At 32.9% G+C, this 17,609-nt stretch overlaps 1 protein-coding gene across 2 annotated transcripts; it reads left to right on the plus strand.

Moving 5' to 3' along the window:
* The first annotated feature begins 13,737 nt into the window (after positions 1–13,737).
* LOC146146543 (DNA-directed RNA polymerase II subunit RPB11-a) lies at positions 13,738–16,013 on the plus strand. Of its 2 annotated transcripts, XM_083387320.1 has the most exons (3): positions 13,738–13,867; positions 15,157–15,246; positions 15,707–16,013. In XM_083387320.1, exons 1-3 carry the CDS (start codon positions 13,815–13,817, stop codon positions 15,915–15,917), a joined length of 354 nt encoding a protein of 117 aa, XP_083243446.1. In that variant the 5' UTR covers positions 13,738–13,814; the 3' UTR covers positions 15,918–16,013. The 2 variants fall into 2 exon arrangements, with proteins under 2 accessions (XP_083243446.1, XP_083243447.1); XM_083387321.1 differs by lacking the exon at positions 15,157–15,246 and having other exon boundaries at positions 13,788–13,867.
* Positions 16,014–17,609: the final 1,596 nt, after the last annotated feature.

The following is a 17,609-nucleotide window of genomic DNA, read 5'->3' on the forward strand; positions in this document are numbered from 1 at the left end:
CAATATAAAACTGTGTGCCAACTGAGATATTTCAGCTCAATTTAAAGGTTTTAAACAATAAGCTGACTTTTGGTTCATGGAAATATTTGGAGAATCGTGGTTATTGTTTGATTAAACGCAGAAAATTAACTGGGAATATTGCGGATTTTTTAAAAAATAAAATTACCTTTGAATAGTTGAATTATTTTATATTATTCCTTTCTTTGAAATCTAAACAAAAATATCAGCGGATTATTTCTGAGAAACATTTCGGATTTGTTTTTATTCAAAGTCAATTTCAAATATGTGCAAATTTAACATTATTTTCTTTCTTTATATTGAACATTAAATCAGCAGATAATTTCATTGAAACAAACCCGCAAACTTTCTATTTAAAGTTGATTTTGAATAAAGACAAATCCGTAATGTTTCTCAGTAATAATCCGCCGAAATTTTTGCTCAGATTTCAAAAAAAGGAAATAATGTAAAATAATGCAGCTATTCAAAATTAATTTTGAATAAAACAAATCCGTAATGTTTCTCAGAAATAATCCGCTGATATTTTTGTTTAGATTTCAAAGAAAAAAAAATGCAACTATTCAAAGTTGACTTTGAATAAAAATAAATCCGCAACGTTTCTTAGTAAATTATCTGCTGATATTTTTGTTTAGATTTCAAAGAAAGAAAAAATGGAACTATTCAAAGTTGACTTTGAATAAAAGCAAATCCGCAACGTTTCAAGTAAACTATTCTTATATTACTGTTGAGATTTCAAAGAAGGAAAATAATATAAAAGATTGCAACAATTCAAACTAGACTTTGAAAAACAAAAACAAACTCACAATTATGCTAATATTATTGTTTAGATTTCAAAGAATAAAAATAATTTAAAACAGTGCAATTATTCAAAGTCCACTTTGAATACCCACTTTCAATTCCGCCATGTTTTTCTCTTTTTAATTAAATTCCATATTAAACGCAAAACAACGCAAGAAAAACGATAGAATTTACAGTTAACTAACATGATAAAACAAAAGTTCGTTCTACAAAAAATATTCATGAAAGGGATGATCCAATCACGTAACGATGACCTTTGTGATTTGAATAGTTTTGCAGGATGACGTCATCACTTCCTTAGACACGTGGTTGCTGACGTCATAAAACGCGTTAATTAAATGCTCACAAAACAGAGGGAAAGTGGTTGTTAGAAGTTTGCTGAAGCTTTCATATTCTGAGCTGCCAGAAAGAGAGATTTAGTATGAGCATTTGACCATCAATGAATATACTGTTGCTGTGAGGCATTATATCAATTTTAAAGAGGGTTCTTCTGACAAATATTTATTCTGTTGCAAGGTTACAAGTTAATTTGCCCTGAAGAAGATTACCTGGATAGGTTATCGAAACGTCGTCACAGAATAAATATTTGTCTGAAGAACCCTGTTTAAAATTGATTTTACTATCCTTCCTTCTTTTGGTGAAACTGGCCTGTTGTGCTTTCCCAAAGGGCAAAAATGACTTTAATCTCGGTTCTTTTCTTTTCTGCATGATTTGAATCAAGGTGCGTTTTACAAAGCTTGGCTTCGTGACCGCGTTGGAAAGAGTTTAGATGCAAACCAGACCCTGCGGCAAACCCTCTCCTTCGTGTTCGATTACGAAGTGGTTGTTACCAGTGTGTTGAACTGTTTTTTTACTCTGGGCCTAGATTATACATCTTAATCTCTAGTTCCTATTTGCCCTAACACCCTAATAACCCTAGACGTTATGTACCTTAAGCCCTAGAAACCTATTCTTATCCTTGGTGAACCCTTCGTTATCTTATTTTCATTTTATAAAAACACTTACAGTACCTTACGCATTTGGGTATCTGAAAAACACCTGAAAGTCAAAGATTAAGGATTTGTTAGCTCCTGTAAAAAAAGGTTTTCCAAAATCACTGACTTCTTTGCTGACTTAACAGTCCAAACCAATCAAATATTCGGCAAATACAAAAGTGCAAACTGCCTCAAATGTTTCAATTTAGGGTTGTTTGGTTTTAGTTGGTTTAATTTTTGTGGTTATGTATCAGACAAGTAAATAACACAAGACACAATTCTTTCGTGGGGGAAAAATTCCATCGTCTCATCGCATCGTGGTTATATTGCAATTTCTTAATGCAAAAAAAAACAGAATCAAAGAAGAAATGAAATCTCCAAGTAAATTAAGGGGTTTTATTTGGTTCTCTAAACTGGAGTTTTTGCACAAAGCGAGTTCGATAGAATAAAGTTCGAAGCCACTTTGGTCAACAACTTATAGTAGGAATGCAAATTGCCACAAACACACATGCTTGCCGACACTGTTCTGTTGGTCCAGAGCGGTGCAGTGTGCTTACAAGAATAAAGTGCAGTTTTAGGTGAAAAAGCTCTGAACCAACCCAAACACTTCACTACTTTCAAAATAAAAAATAAAAAGTGCAAAACATCTATAATAATAGAAGGCGTGGCTGTCACGCGAATAAGTTGATTGCGAATTTCGAATACAAGTTTTAAACTTCCAATACATTTAGAACAAGTTTGCAATAAACAACGTTAACTTCAGCCGTGGAGTAATATGGCAAAGTCCTGCAAAAATTGAACTTTAAAGAAGCTTTTGACCAAACGAGAGCTTCGGCAGGGAGACATCTCGTGTTTGGGTGAATTTATAAAAGTAAAAATTTGTTTTTAACTCGAAGCGCTCCTATCATAAAGCATTATAAAGTTATCCGTTCAGATTCCAGTGGTTTTCAAGCGGTTGCCTTGCCTGGCATTTTATTGCTGCATATTCACGGGGGAAGGAAGAGAAGTAATGTGGGAATAAACTGCAAGGCAAGGCCTGGTTCTGCAACAAGCAAATCTCAATTACATCGGGCTTATCCCGATCGCAATCCGCCTGGAATTTCGCGCATAAACCTAATGCTGGTAACCGCCCTTTAAGGTAAGTTTACTTTAAAAATGAATTATATTTTTGGGAGTTTTGTGAAAATCTGTATCAGGGGTTTGCTAGGTGTTCACATTGACCGAAAGGTGAGGTGATTTAAAAGTCTACTTTTCAATGTAAGTTGCATATTATGTTATTAAATTGACTTGTTAAATGATGGCGCTACAAGGTTCATCTTATATTTTACTTCCAGGTTTGGTTTTGTTTAAAGTCAAACTAGACAAGTTGCATTATTATTATTCATTCTCTTTTACATTTTAATAATACCAAAAGTACAATTCTATTTTTTAGCTGTTTTATTGATCGGCACACGAATAAACAACGAATACACGAAGATACTTTGTTGTTGTTTCTCGTTGATTAGTCTGAAACAAAATAAATGAATTATAAATTATGCTGGTTGTTCACAATAAGTTTATATTACAATTATAAAATCATTTTTTAAATTAAAACGTGACGAATCGAAAGGTAATTTTTTGGATTTAAACTGACCTTTATATTTCTTGCTTGCCTTAGTTCTTTTCAACCGGCCATTGGAAGTCTTTAGCTGAAAATTAAATTAATTGGTCAACGTAACATCAGTTATATTTTTTAGGATACTGGGGAAAATTAATCCTGTGGGATTCCACTAAGAAGCAAAAATCTATTGCGGTAAACAATCACCAATTCAATATTTACGTTTGTACGTTACCAACAAATTAACCAATTTCGATTTCGGAATGATAACACATCGGACTCCAAAAAAACATTAAAAACGACTGCTTTTTAAAACTTTTTAATCGGCTGTTATCCAGTATGCATTAAACCTGTGATACCAAAGCTATGTGCCACGACACACTAGTGTTCCTCGAGAGATTGTCAAGTGTGCCGCGATACTTTTTGTAATTTCGGAAAAGAGAGTAGTCGTATTAGCAATAGGCATACACGCAAGCATTTTAGACTTCAATAAGCACTATTCATTAAAAGTTCATAATTTTGAGACATTTACATTTCGTTTGCAGGGTGTGTTACGTTTCCAATACATCTTAGCTTATTTAAAGAACCTACTATATTTTTGTTTGAAAATACCCTTGTAGCGGTTTGCAAACAGTTTCAAATATCTACACCTGTTGCTTTGGACGAGGTTAAGTTCATGTTGTTCAGATATTTTATTGTAATAATTTTATGGTAATAAAACCATTATATTGTAGTTAGTCTTTGCAAAAATAAAAGTTTAAAACGTTTGTATTCCCCCCGGTACAATATTCTTTCTTATAGTCGAGAACTTTTTTTACGCACTTTTATACATTGCATATTTTCATTAATTGTTTTTAAAATATTTTGCTTAAAGTGCCAAGGGTAAATGTAAAATTATCTTTTTGTTGTTCTGTTAAAAGTGTGCCGCTAGCCAAAAAAGTTTTGGGAATCACTGCATTAAGCAGTTGGGCGAAATTTAAAATTTTGCGGCCTAAAAAAATAAATGAATAGGAGATCTTGCATTCAACTTGTGAATTTGCTAAACGTCGTGGACCTTATGTTAACGGCTTGAGTACCTTACATAATGTACAAAAAGCTACAAACCATTTAATGGATTTACAACATTATGTATTGAAAAACGTTTTTAAACAAATCCATAATACAATCTAAAATATATTCTAAAAACTCGAACTGCGTCGTTATTTTGGCAGAACAACAAAACAATAAAAATTTTACCTTCTTTACCGCTATTGTCGGCACCACGGTGTCCAGTGTGGTGATGGTGGTAATGATGATGATGAGGGCATTTATAGTAGCAATGATTGCACTGTAAGTAGCACCCGTGATGCCCATGGTGTCTATATCCCTCGCTCTGATCAACTAGAAGTAGGAGGCCAAGTAGAAGCGCAATCATTACAAACTTGTTCATCTGAAAACATACAAATAGATTTTAAAATATTTATGCTTAGACTCGACGCATTGTCCTAGTTTTAATTTTGAATTTATTTTTACGACACATAATTTTGTACATTAAGTCAAATAATTTTGCTCAAGATACAACTTAAAAGCTTTAGTTTAACCGTTGGCATCCAAGATTTCGGCTGACACTTACCTTGTTGTTTCAACTTGTCAGTCCAGAAAAAACTGTGTGCCAACTGAGATATTTCAGCTCCATTTATGGTTTTTAAACAATGATCTGACTTTCAGTTCACTGAAAAATGCTAAAAAAACATATGTTTCTGAGAACAATAACATTGAATAGTGGCGATTCTTTCACAATTGAAAATCATTACCAGCAATTTATTTACTAGTAATAATGCGCAACTTTCAATAGTTGCATTATATTATATTGTTTTATCTTTCAGTTATAAACAATATAAAAAGCAGATATTTTACTAGAAACATTGCGGATTTGTTTTATTCAAAGCAATTTGAAAGTTGCTTTGTTTTATATCATTTTCATTCAACCTATTATATACAATACAAAAAGGCAGGTTATTTTCTAGAAACATACCGGATTTTTTTTTATTCAAAGTCAACATTGAATAGTTGCTTTGTTTATTCTTTTTTCATTCAACCAATTATATACAATACAAAAAGCAGATAATTTACTAGAAACATTGCGGATTTGTTTTTATTCAAAGTCAACATTAAATAGTTGCATTATTTAATATTTTTTCTTTCTTTCAAATGTGAACAATATGAACACCAGATTTTTACTAGAAATATTGCGGATTTGTTTTTATTCAAAGTCAACATTCAAAGTTGCTCTGTTTTATATTATTTTATTATTTCAATTATAAACAATATAAAAAGCAGATATTTCACTAGAAATATTGCGGATTTGTTTTTATTCAAAGTATATTTTGCAGGGAGTCGAACCGTTTGACTTTTCCGGTTCAGGTTCGGTTCGGGTTCAAGGATTTTTTCGGAATCCGGTTCAGTTCCGGTTTCGGTTCGAAGTAATTTAAAGCTTCCGGTTCAGCTCCGGTTGGAACATCGTTATTTCAAAACCGGTTCATAAAGTTCCGGTTCAGATACAATATAATTTGCGTTAAATCTCAAAATGTGGGTCGATAAATGTAGAGAATAATTTTTAAATTGTAAGTCATTTAATCTAAGTTCCGTGATTTATTAAAAAAACAGCAACTCATTATTGAAATATCTAAAAAAATAAAAAATGAACGATTTTTTTATTCAATATTCATATTTCTTTCATAAAATTTCGAACATCGCGTAACTTGACTCGGTAAAATAGAAGTTGTGACGTCATGCAGGAGCGAACAGCTTTAATTTACAGGTTCGGGTTCGGATAAGGTTCAGGTACTTTAAATTATTCGGTTCAGTTCCGGTTCGGCTCCTTAAAATCTTATAAAAACCGGTTCAGGTTCGGTTACGGTTCGGAAAATATTGACCCAAAACCGGTTCATAAAGTTCCAGTTCGGTTCCGGTTCGACTCCCTGATAGTTTGAATGGCTGCATTATTTTAAATTATTTTATTTCCTTTAATTTTAAAAAATATAAAGGCAGGTTATTTACTAGAAACATTGCGGATTTGTTTTTATTCAAAGTCAACATTGAATAGTTGCATTATTTTATTTTTTCTAATTATGAACATTATAAAAAGCAGATATTTTAGTAGAAACATTGCGGATTTTTGTTAAGTCAATTTCGAACAGTTGCATTTTTTATTACGCTACTGTGTTTTGGTTCTTTCTAACAAAAAATACCAATAGAAAATTACTTGAAAATATTTCGGATTTAGTTTTATTCGATGAAAACATTAAACAACAGCATTGCTAGATTAAACAACAGCATTGCTGTCTGAGTACCGCTAGTTTAAAATGTTTTTTTTATATGAATGCTCTTGAAAACATAGAGGTTTAATTATTTCTTAGCGATTTCTCGTAAAAATCCCAAAAAGTACTTTTTGTACTTTAACGCATAAGCGCAAATATAAACATTCTTTCCAGTGTCCAATATTGAGTTATTACGTGTTGTTTCTTGAAACTGTTTTACTCGTTGTAACTGGTGTCACGACAAAAGGGTTTCTTCAGTCGTAAGACTGTCACTTGATTGTCGTTAAATAAAAAAAATATATATATATATAAACATAAAAAGTTTTTTTCACGGTTATATTTATTGAGCAATACACGAATAAACAACGGATCTATAAGAAAAAATTGTTGTTACTTTTCGTTAATTTATCTAAAATAAAAAAAATTGTTTAGTAAACCCGATACATTTATTAATGATTGTTAAATATTGTAAAATTGATTTGTAAATCCGAAGTTATACCAAGAAAAGTTTTGTTTTTCCACATTCCTAATCATCTTAATACTAATCGAAGAAAATAAGAAATTAAGTTGAGATAACAGGTTCATCAATTTTGTTTGATAAATAATGAAGTTGATTTCACATAAAAAGGAGTTTTAGTATGGGAACTATCATTCAAAGTCGAGTAAATTCAATTGTCTAAAATACTTAAGTTAAGTCAAGTCATTTTGCCGCAAATACTAAAGTCAAGCAATTTGAAAAACACGGACTTAAGTCAAGTTATTAAATTAAGTCGTTAACACCACAGAAAAGTTCACATCAGCCAAAACCGGTCTCTGCTTTTCCAATGTTAAAGGAAATAATTTAAATCAACCGACTTCTGTCGTAGCTTGCCGTTCTGTGTATTCTGTGAACTTCGCAGTCTAACATTGAAGCGGGCAGAGCTTGTAATGCAGTTAGCAGCTTCCAAATTCTAGTGATGTTTTAGGCAAAAGTACAGTTGTTCAACCAAATAAACTTGACGTCATCACTATGCTCGAATAGCAAATTATTAAATATTAAATCGAGAAAAGTTTAAAATATCGAAGTGTACGAAGGGTAAAAATATGTTAAAACTTACGCTTGATAGATCTAGCAATTAGACAATTGACTTACATATGATAGAAACCCACATAATTTTATAAGTAATGGCTAAATGTGTAATTTGGCGACGCTGGAAAATTATTGCATTCAACATATTACTACGCACGTTTTTGCTTTCAATATTTTCGTCCAAAGTTTGCCCTAGGACTGTTGAGCTGGATGCATTTATTGCCTTTTATTTGTGATGCTCCACCAGCCGACCTATCGATACATAGAAATCCCTCTTTCTGCTGTAAACGAAGCTATAACCGACGTTTCGGCAGCAGGTGCCTTGGGTAACAACCTCAGACCCGGGTTCGAACCCCGACTGCGCCAAGTGCGTAAAAGTTGTTTCAACCTACAAACGCCCCTTTCTAAGTATTTTTTTTATAAAGTTTTAGACTGTCTTTCTACTTGAAACTCCTAAAGCACAAACTCAGTCATTTAGTCAAAATACTGTTCAAGATAACTCATTTGAAAACTTTTTCTAAGTCGAAGCTATTGAAGTCAATACATCTTTGCAGTTATGTAAAGACGCAAGTCACTGTTTTCAAATGAATTGATTTGACTTAAGTCGTTTTGGTAAAATTACTTTAACTTTTTTTTAGTATTTTTCTAAAACATTTTGTTATGAAAATGAGTAATTTGTTTCAATTTTTTCGTACAAAACGATCAGACTGTTACAATATTTGTTCTTATTTTTTAGGCGAGTTTATTAATTTTAAAGGTTTATTGTTTTATTTTGATATCAGAGATTTGACTTGAAAATGACTTGCTCCAACAATGACTTAACTGGAACTTGACTTGTTACCTTTTTTAAAGACTTTGATTTAAGTTATCTGACATATGACCTGTCCTGGACTTAAGTCGTTTGCAAATGATTTGTTTAGAACACTGCAACATCGTGCAGCTGCTGCGGGACATTTTGTAAGGGACGAGCGCAGCTCATTCGCAGATGACGCTCTAGCTGTCTTTATTATTTCCGCGGCGTTTTGTAAATTCGTATGTCGAATGCCCGATTTTCAAGTCATTTAATTTTCCTTGAGTCATTTCTTCCTATCGTATAATTAACTTGAGTCAGTTTCTTGTTTAGCCTACTACATTAGTAATATTAGGAATTTACAAGTCATTTCTACTTTCTATACATATTACCGGAATGTCTTAGTAATATTTCAAGGTAAAAATAATCCCTATTGTGATGTCACTGAAAAGTAAAAGCGATGACGAATCGTTTTCGGACGATTCTGACATCACTGTGAAAGATTGGTTGCCGTGCCAACAGGACGTAAAAGTGAACAGTCAAAGGAAAAATGAATTTGAAACAAATAGAAAGAAAAATGCTGAAAATCAAGAGTTTCGATGTCAGATTTGTGAAAAAGTTTACAAAAACCAAACAATACTCAAGCAACATATACTTGAAGAACACATAAATAATGAGTGTAAAGAATATGGAAAGTTATTCGGTTCTTCGAGTAATCTCAAAATCAAACTTTACAAGTGTAAGGAGCTGAATAGCCTAATAATGCATCAAAGGAGGGTTCAGAGTGAAGAAAAACCATACGGATGTAAATATTGTGATAAATATTTCAGCATAAAAGCTAAATGTAAAATACATGAACGGATTCACACTGGAGAAAAAGCACATAGATGCAAATATTGTGAGAAATGTTTGAGCTCAAAAGCATATCTTAAAATACATGAAATGATTCACACTGGTGAAAAACCTTATGAATGCAAACTTTGCACAAAGTGCTTTATTCAAGCAGGAGACCTTAAAAAACATACAAGGGTCCATACCGGAGAAAGACCTTACAAATGTAAATATTGCGACAAATGTTTCACAGCTTTAGAAAGTCTTAAAAAGCATTTGAGACTTCACACTGGAGAAAAACCTTACAAATGTGAGCATTGCGAAAAGTGCTTTATTCAAGCAGGGGATCTCGATAAACATGCAAGGATTCATACTGGAGAAAAACCTTACAAATGCAAATATTGTGACAATTGTTTCAGCATTAAAACCAATCTTCAAAGACATGAAACGATTCATACTGCAGAAAAACCTTATAAATGCAACTATTGTGAAAGATGCTTCAACAGGGCAGAACATCTAAAAAGACATGAAATAATTCACACTGGTGAAAAACCTTATAAATGCAAATATTGCGCAAAATTCTTCAACAGGGTAGAGAATCTAAAGAGACATGAGAGAATTCACACTGGTGAAAAACCTTTTAAATGTAAATATTGTAAATAATGTTTCACTACGAAAGGAAATGCTAAAAGTCATGAAAGGATTCACACAAGGTAAAGACGGTACAAATGTAAACATTTACAAATGTAAAAAGTATTTAGGTTTACAGAAAATCCAAAACAACATGCAGGACTTGACATTGGTAAATCATCAACGCCCTAATTTGTAAGGTTCACTTAATTGTCAATATGAAAAGTAACAAGTTTTGGATAATCTCTGTTTTGTTGATTTATATTTGCCATACGTTTTAAATTATCGCAATTACGACGAAAAACCTGTTTCTTATAAGAGTATGACAAACAATTATTTTCTTGTCAAGGTTTCGTTCGTGATAAAATAATATTTAAATTTCAACAGAAAAACGTTACGCTCAAGCTTAAAACGAACAAGTTTTGTTAAGCTGAAATTGACGCAATAATGCTCTAAAATTGTTGCAAATGAGGGGTAAATGTTTCTTAATGAATATGACGCAAGGCGTGATAGCATAACCTGATGTTTGTTACGACGTTTAAAAAGATTGACTTCTAAAGTTCCGTAGCTCACTCTTGCTATAAAGAATAAAACCATTGGTAGTAAGGACTTTACAGTGTTTCTTAACTTTTTTCGATGGTATAGCAGCAAAGCTTTGGCTACCAAGTTCTCTACAGTGAAGTTTTCATACAAGTGGGCATTACCAACTTCTAGTATTTTGTTCAAAGTACAAGGGAGAGTTGGCATAGGCCTAGAGAAACGGCAGTTCTTATGTGGAACAAATGTGTTTGCGAATTACCGCCAGATGCCGCCCTCGAGTTTGTGCTTGAAGTGAAAACGTTTCAAGATGGCTTTGGTGGGTTGTGTGATTAGAAGTATTTTAATGAAATACTGTATAAAATAGTGTAATGGAATTCCAGTTAAAATATATGATCATTCAACTTAGGCATATATACATTCATTTTCAACGAACGTTTAATTCTATATTGCTCTGTTTTTGAATGTTGAGTTATATATTGTTTGCTGTAACAACGGTGTTGTCACTAGAAGTAACCTAATTAGAAAGACTCAACCAAGACACTTGATTTACGTTTGGTCATGTGTTTTTATCATTTCATGGACCGTGTTATGGATGCCCGATAAAATTGGATTGAAACGGTAACGAATGGCAAGTTGTAGTAGGCTAGTCGTCCAATACAAGGATGGTATCGCTGCTGATCCGATTTCAAATTAAGTAAATGTTTTGCGTCCAACGCATTTTGTTCTTTGAAAGTTCAGTTTCTCTTTGCTTTAGAAATCTAAATTAAATAGGCTTTGTGAAGCAAACGAAGATTTGGGGATAATATCTAGAAATCAATACATCTTCGTTTTATTTATCGTTTAGGAAAGCCAGCAATTGGTGTTTTGTAGCCTAATCGTTTTGAAATAAACAGATTGTTTATATTGCAATAAACACTTTAATGTTACGCTCAGAAATGTCAAGTTTGCTGCCATTTATACTCGGCAGCAAAGGGTTGGTGGTCGGACAAACAAGTGAAGTACTTGAATTGACGAAGTATGGAGCGAAGGTCACAAGTATTAAGTCAGAGAAAAATGTTGAGAGAAGTACACTTTTCGCTTTTTCAAAAAATACATCTTTTTTAAAAAGTATACGGATATCGGAATGAGATGAAGCATTGGACTTTTTTACACACTGCAAAAACTCTAATGGAAAATTTTTCTGTCACGTAAAACAGATCATGAAACTACCCACAGATAAATTGGTTTTTCTTGTACTGCAAATAAGTACATTTGTAATAATAGAGTCGAAATAATTAGAAGAAAAATGACTCATATTACACCAGTGGTCGGCAACCGCCGGTCCGCGAGGAGTTCATTACCGGTCCGTAGCAGGGTTTTCAGATAATATTTTGATAAAAATCTAACTCCTCGTACGTACAATATATCGAAAACGGGCCATATATAATGTGTTTTTTTATGTTCAAGCGTGCTCACCCCAAAGTGCAATAGAATCAAATCATGCAAACAATTTTGATGTTCAGACAGGAAATTTTAGAAAAAAAGCATGCATTTTAAATAGGACATTGCAAAAAGTTGTTCCTTTACTGAAGATTTGTTGCTTTTAAGGCCGGTCCGCGACAAAATTTCAGTTTTAAACCGATCCGCAGTGCAAAAAAAGGTTGCCGACCCCTGTATTACACAACAACACAATTTTATTACACGTAGCAGTTGGTATTGCATTAAAGAAAAAAAAAACGCAATTTTTAACCACTCTTTGTGAAAACACTTGCAACTAAATAAAAGTGACAATGGTAGGCTAAGCAGGGCGGCGGAGTCGGTTAAAAAAAAACGAGTCCGACTCTGGTCAAAAAAAATATACCCGAATCCGACTACCGAGTCCCGAGTCCGACTCCGGCCAAAAAAATACACCCGAGTCCCGAGTCCGACTCCGGCCATATGTAAGATTGTGTCGAGTCCCGAGTCCAGCTCTGACTCTACAGCCTGTATTTTACCCATTTACGCAACTAAATTAAGGTGGATTTTCTGCAATCCACTCAAATTGGTGTCATAATTGATCCACCCGCATTACATGGTTTAAAAATATTTACACTTTTACAACTTATATTTTGCCGCCTTAACAGTTTTAAAATTTGATACTGCGCATGCGCACGTCGGACTCGGGACTCGGGTAGTTTTACGTGGTCTTACCCGAGTCCCGACTCTGACTCCGCAGCCCTGATGGTAAGCATCAAACGCGCTTGTTGTGCGATATCTAACTCTGACCTACACATGCAAAATATTAAAAAGATATGTGCATTTATTCGCGAAGTAAAACAAAATCGGTTGATGGTTCCTATGTGTTTAATCAACCGTATCAAGACTTTTTATGCCGGGATTTTGTTTAACTTTTCGTTTGCATGGGCGGGCAACTTCTCCAGTCGGCGGGCCCGATATGGTAAAATGAAGTACTTGGTGGGCCGTATTCCTGAATCGATACACCAATCGTGCATTTATTCACTTATACAAGGAATACAATAATTCCTATTTAATACAAACATTTAAGTTTAAAGCATGGAAACCAAAAACAGTACGGTATTTAATGAGTTTATTAACGTAATGTACTTCAATAGCTGCTGAAGTAATACGTGGGATTGCGGCAGACTGTGGACGCGGGCCACAATATCATGTAAGACCATAAACTGTCTGCTGGCCGCTCAAAATCCCGTCGCGGGCCGTATTTTGCCCGCCCAGGGTTTAATACTGAGTTTTAATCCATAGTTGTATGTCAATTTACCATATATTATCTCGTTTATCAGGTATTATCTCAAATAAAAGAGCCTTTTATGGTTTTTAAGATTCATAAAACATTTTCAGTCTCATTTATTTGGATATGTGTGGATTTATTGATAAAAAGGGTATATATTTTTATTTAATTTATTCTTAATCTCCCTTTTGAATTTAAATTAAAGTATTTGTTTATCACGAATTGAATTATTTAGGGGATTTTTTCTTTAATTATTATTGCCAAATTTATAACACGTCAATTTTGCAGGAATGTCATAAAATTACAAACAAATTTTGTAAAAAAGTTAAAAATTTTAGATTTAAATTTTTTTAAATTGTTCTTTAAATAAATATTTCAAGGCATATTTTTTTTTCATTGTCAGATTTTTTATATTAGACAAAATTAGACTACATATTCTTTCTTACATCTTAGGCCATTGACGTAATTTGTAAAACTGTTTCACGTTGTTGACTTTTTAATAAAAGTGACAAAAATTTGTACAAAACAACGTTTTAAAGAAAGATGAATGCACCGCCAGCCTTCGAGTCATTTCTATTGTTTGATGGAGAGAAAAAGTAAGTTGCCATGACCTAATTGCAGTAATTTGTTCACTTTTTGTTTAAATCTTAGAAAATGGCAACAAACTGGGCGCTGGTCTAGAATCCTACCACAACGAAACACCATTTGGGTTAGGGTGCGGGTTAGCGTTTGGGTTAAGGTGGGTCAAGTATTATTATTAAACAAAGAATATAATAATACTTGACCCACCCACACCCGAACGCTAACCCGCACCCTAACTCAAATTTTGTGCGTTGATTTTAGAACTGTGGTAGGATTCTAGACCAGCGCCACAAACTGTACCAAATTATTCAAATAAACCACAAGTTACGTAACAACACTTGATCGTAACTTATGTCAACAGGCTAACAAGTAACAAAAATACTAAAGTACTAAGTTTCAGTCATACTAAAGTTTTCGGTATTAATTCATTTTCCGCCACGATTTTATATAATTAAGTGCATTACAGGCTTTAAAATTATGGCACAAACTTGACTTAAGTAACTGTTTTTAAATAACTTGACTTAACTGAATACAGTAAAACGACTTGACTTGGACTTGAGTCATTTCAAAATAACTTGTTTACAACACTACTTTACACAGTGGTTGGTTAAGTTCAAAAGTAAAAGTGAAAACTGGAAAGGAATACACCTCTACATATCTATTTAATGCAGTGCTTCTTTATAGGCGTGTATAAGCTGGGACTTTTTACCTTTGCTGCAATCACCTGGTTTAAAAGAAACCATGGTTAAATTTAATCAAGCGAATAAAACCATATCATAATTAAAAAATCAGTTCTGTGCTAACCTCGAGTTTGGCAAAGAGAGTATAACCGAAGGCAGCCACAATAATATTAAACAATGCGTTAATTTTTTACTGCTATTTTTCATAAAATGTCGAGCTGTGGTGTAATTGAGTGTGAAATACTTAATATTTGATTGGTATCTAAAATATAAGATCAAAATAATTGGCTAATCTAATTAAAACCAATGCTAACATTTCGTTGTTGGGTTAACAAAAAACATCAAGTTCTTTTCTGCTAGAAGTTTGAGTAGTTTTTAATTTATTCTTACATATATAAAACGAATAGAAAGGATTTTAGGCATTCCTTTTTATGTTACTAGATATAGTGACATATTTCCTAATAAAGACAAGTGTTTTATAGTAAAAAAAATCATATTTATTACCAAAAATCTGAAATTAAAACTGGATTAATGTGTATTTTTTTCATTTGCTAGTTTACAGTAGGGTTTCACCTTAATAGACAATCTTTTTTTACTCTGTATTTAATCTTATGTTGTTGCAGAATTGCAATCCAGAAGGACACCAAAGTTCCAAATGCTGCGCATTTCACGGTCAATAAAGAAGATCATACACTAGGAAATTTACTCCGCTCGTAAGTTTAAAAGCCAAACTAAAATTATCTTTGTTTTTCGAAAGCTTTTTTATTCAAAATCCAGTTGAATAATTAGGTAGAATATTTTTATTGTTATCCATATTTGCCGATTAAAACAATTCCAATAGATTTTATATATCATACTTTTTTTACTTGTATAATAATATTGATTTTTTTTTACTTTGTGAAAATGTAGTTTCTGAACTAAATATGAAGGCTCCTAAAATTTATTTTAGTGCAAGAAAGATATGTCTTTAACTACTTTGTATTTGTTTGTAAAAAAATATTTTAGCTCAGTTTTGAATTTATCATAAATAGGAACAATAATGGTGTACAAAAATTATTCTATTTGCACCAGCTTTAAACAAGGTCTAAAATAATACATTTTAGTGAAAGTTTTTTAAAAGACATGCTTTAAGAAAATTTCTCCATTATAATCGCTCGATTTGTAAATTTTCAGGCAGCTCCTCAAAGACCCGAAGGTGTTATTTGCCGGCTACAAAGTCCCTCACCCTTTGGAGCACAAGTTCGTTCTTAGGGTTCAAACCACGGGTGATTATAGTCCCCAGGAAGCATTTACCAACGCCATCACCGATCTGATCAGCGAAATATCTCTCCTTGAAGAACGGTTCAAGGTCGCGGTCAGGGACAAGCTTCAGGGGGCCGAGTGAACCGGAAAACCCCCATTGACCCAACAGGGATGGACTAGTGTTTAAGTGACGATCAAGATGTATTTGTCACTTGATTTCAGTCAGAGCTTCTGAACCTATTTTTGCTGCGACCAAAACTTAAGTATAACAAGCAAAGCTTTGGCAAACCAATTTTCTTCAGTGAACTTAAAACAAAAAAAAACACATACAACAATATGATTAATAAGTTGTAATTCTCTTAATATGATCCATGTCTTTGCTTCTACAATTTTCTTAAGTATTAAAAAATCTTGCTCAGAACCAATCTTAATAGATCTAATAATCTAAAACAGCTGCATTCTACGACCCAAACAAATTAAACGGTGACCTAATTTTACTTTTTTTTAATTTTTTCTCGACCAATGGGTTGATAAACACTGCTTTAAGTGAACGACAAATAATGTTTTTTCACTTGAAATGACGAATGAAACTTCTATAGACACATGTGTAGGTTTGTAAGCCTTTACGTTGTGTTTTAATGTGAAATAGAAGCATGGATCTTATATACGTACGTGGCAATTTCTAACTGGCTCATGCCCTTCTAAACTTGTTCTTGATAATGTTTTTCTTATGGCCAAGTGTTGAAATACAAATATAATTTAATGACAAAAAACATAAGGTTTAGTAACTTTTGGCATTGCATATTATTAGCCGTCACCATCTCAATAATTGTTTATTGAATTATACTTTGTTGGGGTGCAGTTATTTACGCCGTTGCGGTGATCAACTTTATAATAACAGTTTTTTTTAAACATGTAATTCAGTAAAGGTTTCATGTCTTTTTTCCAAACTAGGTTCGAGCACTTACCAAGTTTTTTTGCGTGATTTTTGTTATGTCGGAAAATTGTCTCTACTGCCCAACACTAAAAATTAATGAAAAAATGCAGCTTTTTTGTACCTATTTTAATAAACTTTCGTTACCACCATCATAACTACTGTTTATTGCCATATTTATTGATCACCAAAGGTTTTATTATTTTACTAAAATTCCTTAAAATATACGTAGTAAGAATATGAAATCTCATACAAAAGTAGTTTGCATTTTGTAAACGTTTTGAATAAATCTTTAGATAATGGCTGGAGGTTGTAGTTCAGTGGTCGGCAAACTTTTGTTTGTCGCTGCCTAAATAACTGTTTTCTGAGCTATTGAAGGCACACTACGTAAAACCATTATAAAAACAGGGCAGATCTAGGATATTAGTTTTGAGCTGGAGGCATTAGAATGACGTCACAAATTTACTCCTTAAAACACTTGTTTTTAGAAACACCTGTAACCATCTTATTGTTATAGCTGAAATATCAAGTTGGTTACAGTTATTCCAAGCTGACAAGTTGAAAAAACGAGGTAAGTGTCCGTAGATATGTTGGGTGCGAGATAAAATTAAAGAATTTGAATTAAGATGATTTTAGACGAAATGATTTGGTATAACGTTAAACTTTATGTCGCAAACTGTAGAGAACGACTAGTTATAAAAGCAAACTATGGTGGGTGTGGAATCTGACAAGCGGAAATACAAATCATCAGTTCATCAAATGATGATTAACTCAATCAGTTGGCAATGACATATATTTTATCGATAAATTTCGTTCAACAATATTTATAAACAGTAGAATGTATTAAAAGTAACATTTGCAAAAGGTCCTTATCATGCCCAACAGTGTTGCAATGACTTA

Source organism: Ascidiella aspersa, chromosome 4 (assembly GCF_963924565.1).
Source record: "Ascidiella aspersa chromosome 4, kaAscAspe10.2, whole genome shotgun sequence".
NCBI lineage: Eukaryota > Metazoa > Chordata > Ascidiacea > Phlebobranchia > Ascidiidae > Ascidiella > Ascidiella aspersa.

Bases quoted from the DNA above. Each gene is read 5' to 3' on its own strand.
- LOC146146543 (XM_083387320.1), top strand. From the start codon at position 13,815: ATGAATGCACCGCCAGCCTTCGAGTCATTTCTATTGTTTGATGGAGAG. The intron at 13,868-15,156 runs GTAAGTTGCCAT...ATGTTGTTGCAG, and splicing joins TTGTTTGATGGAGAGAAAAA to AATTGCAATCCAGAAGGACA. The intron at 15,247-15,706 runs GTAAGTTTAAAA...GTAAATTTTCAG, and splicing joins CTAGGAAATTTACTCCGCTC to GCAGCTCCTCAAAGACCCGA.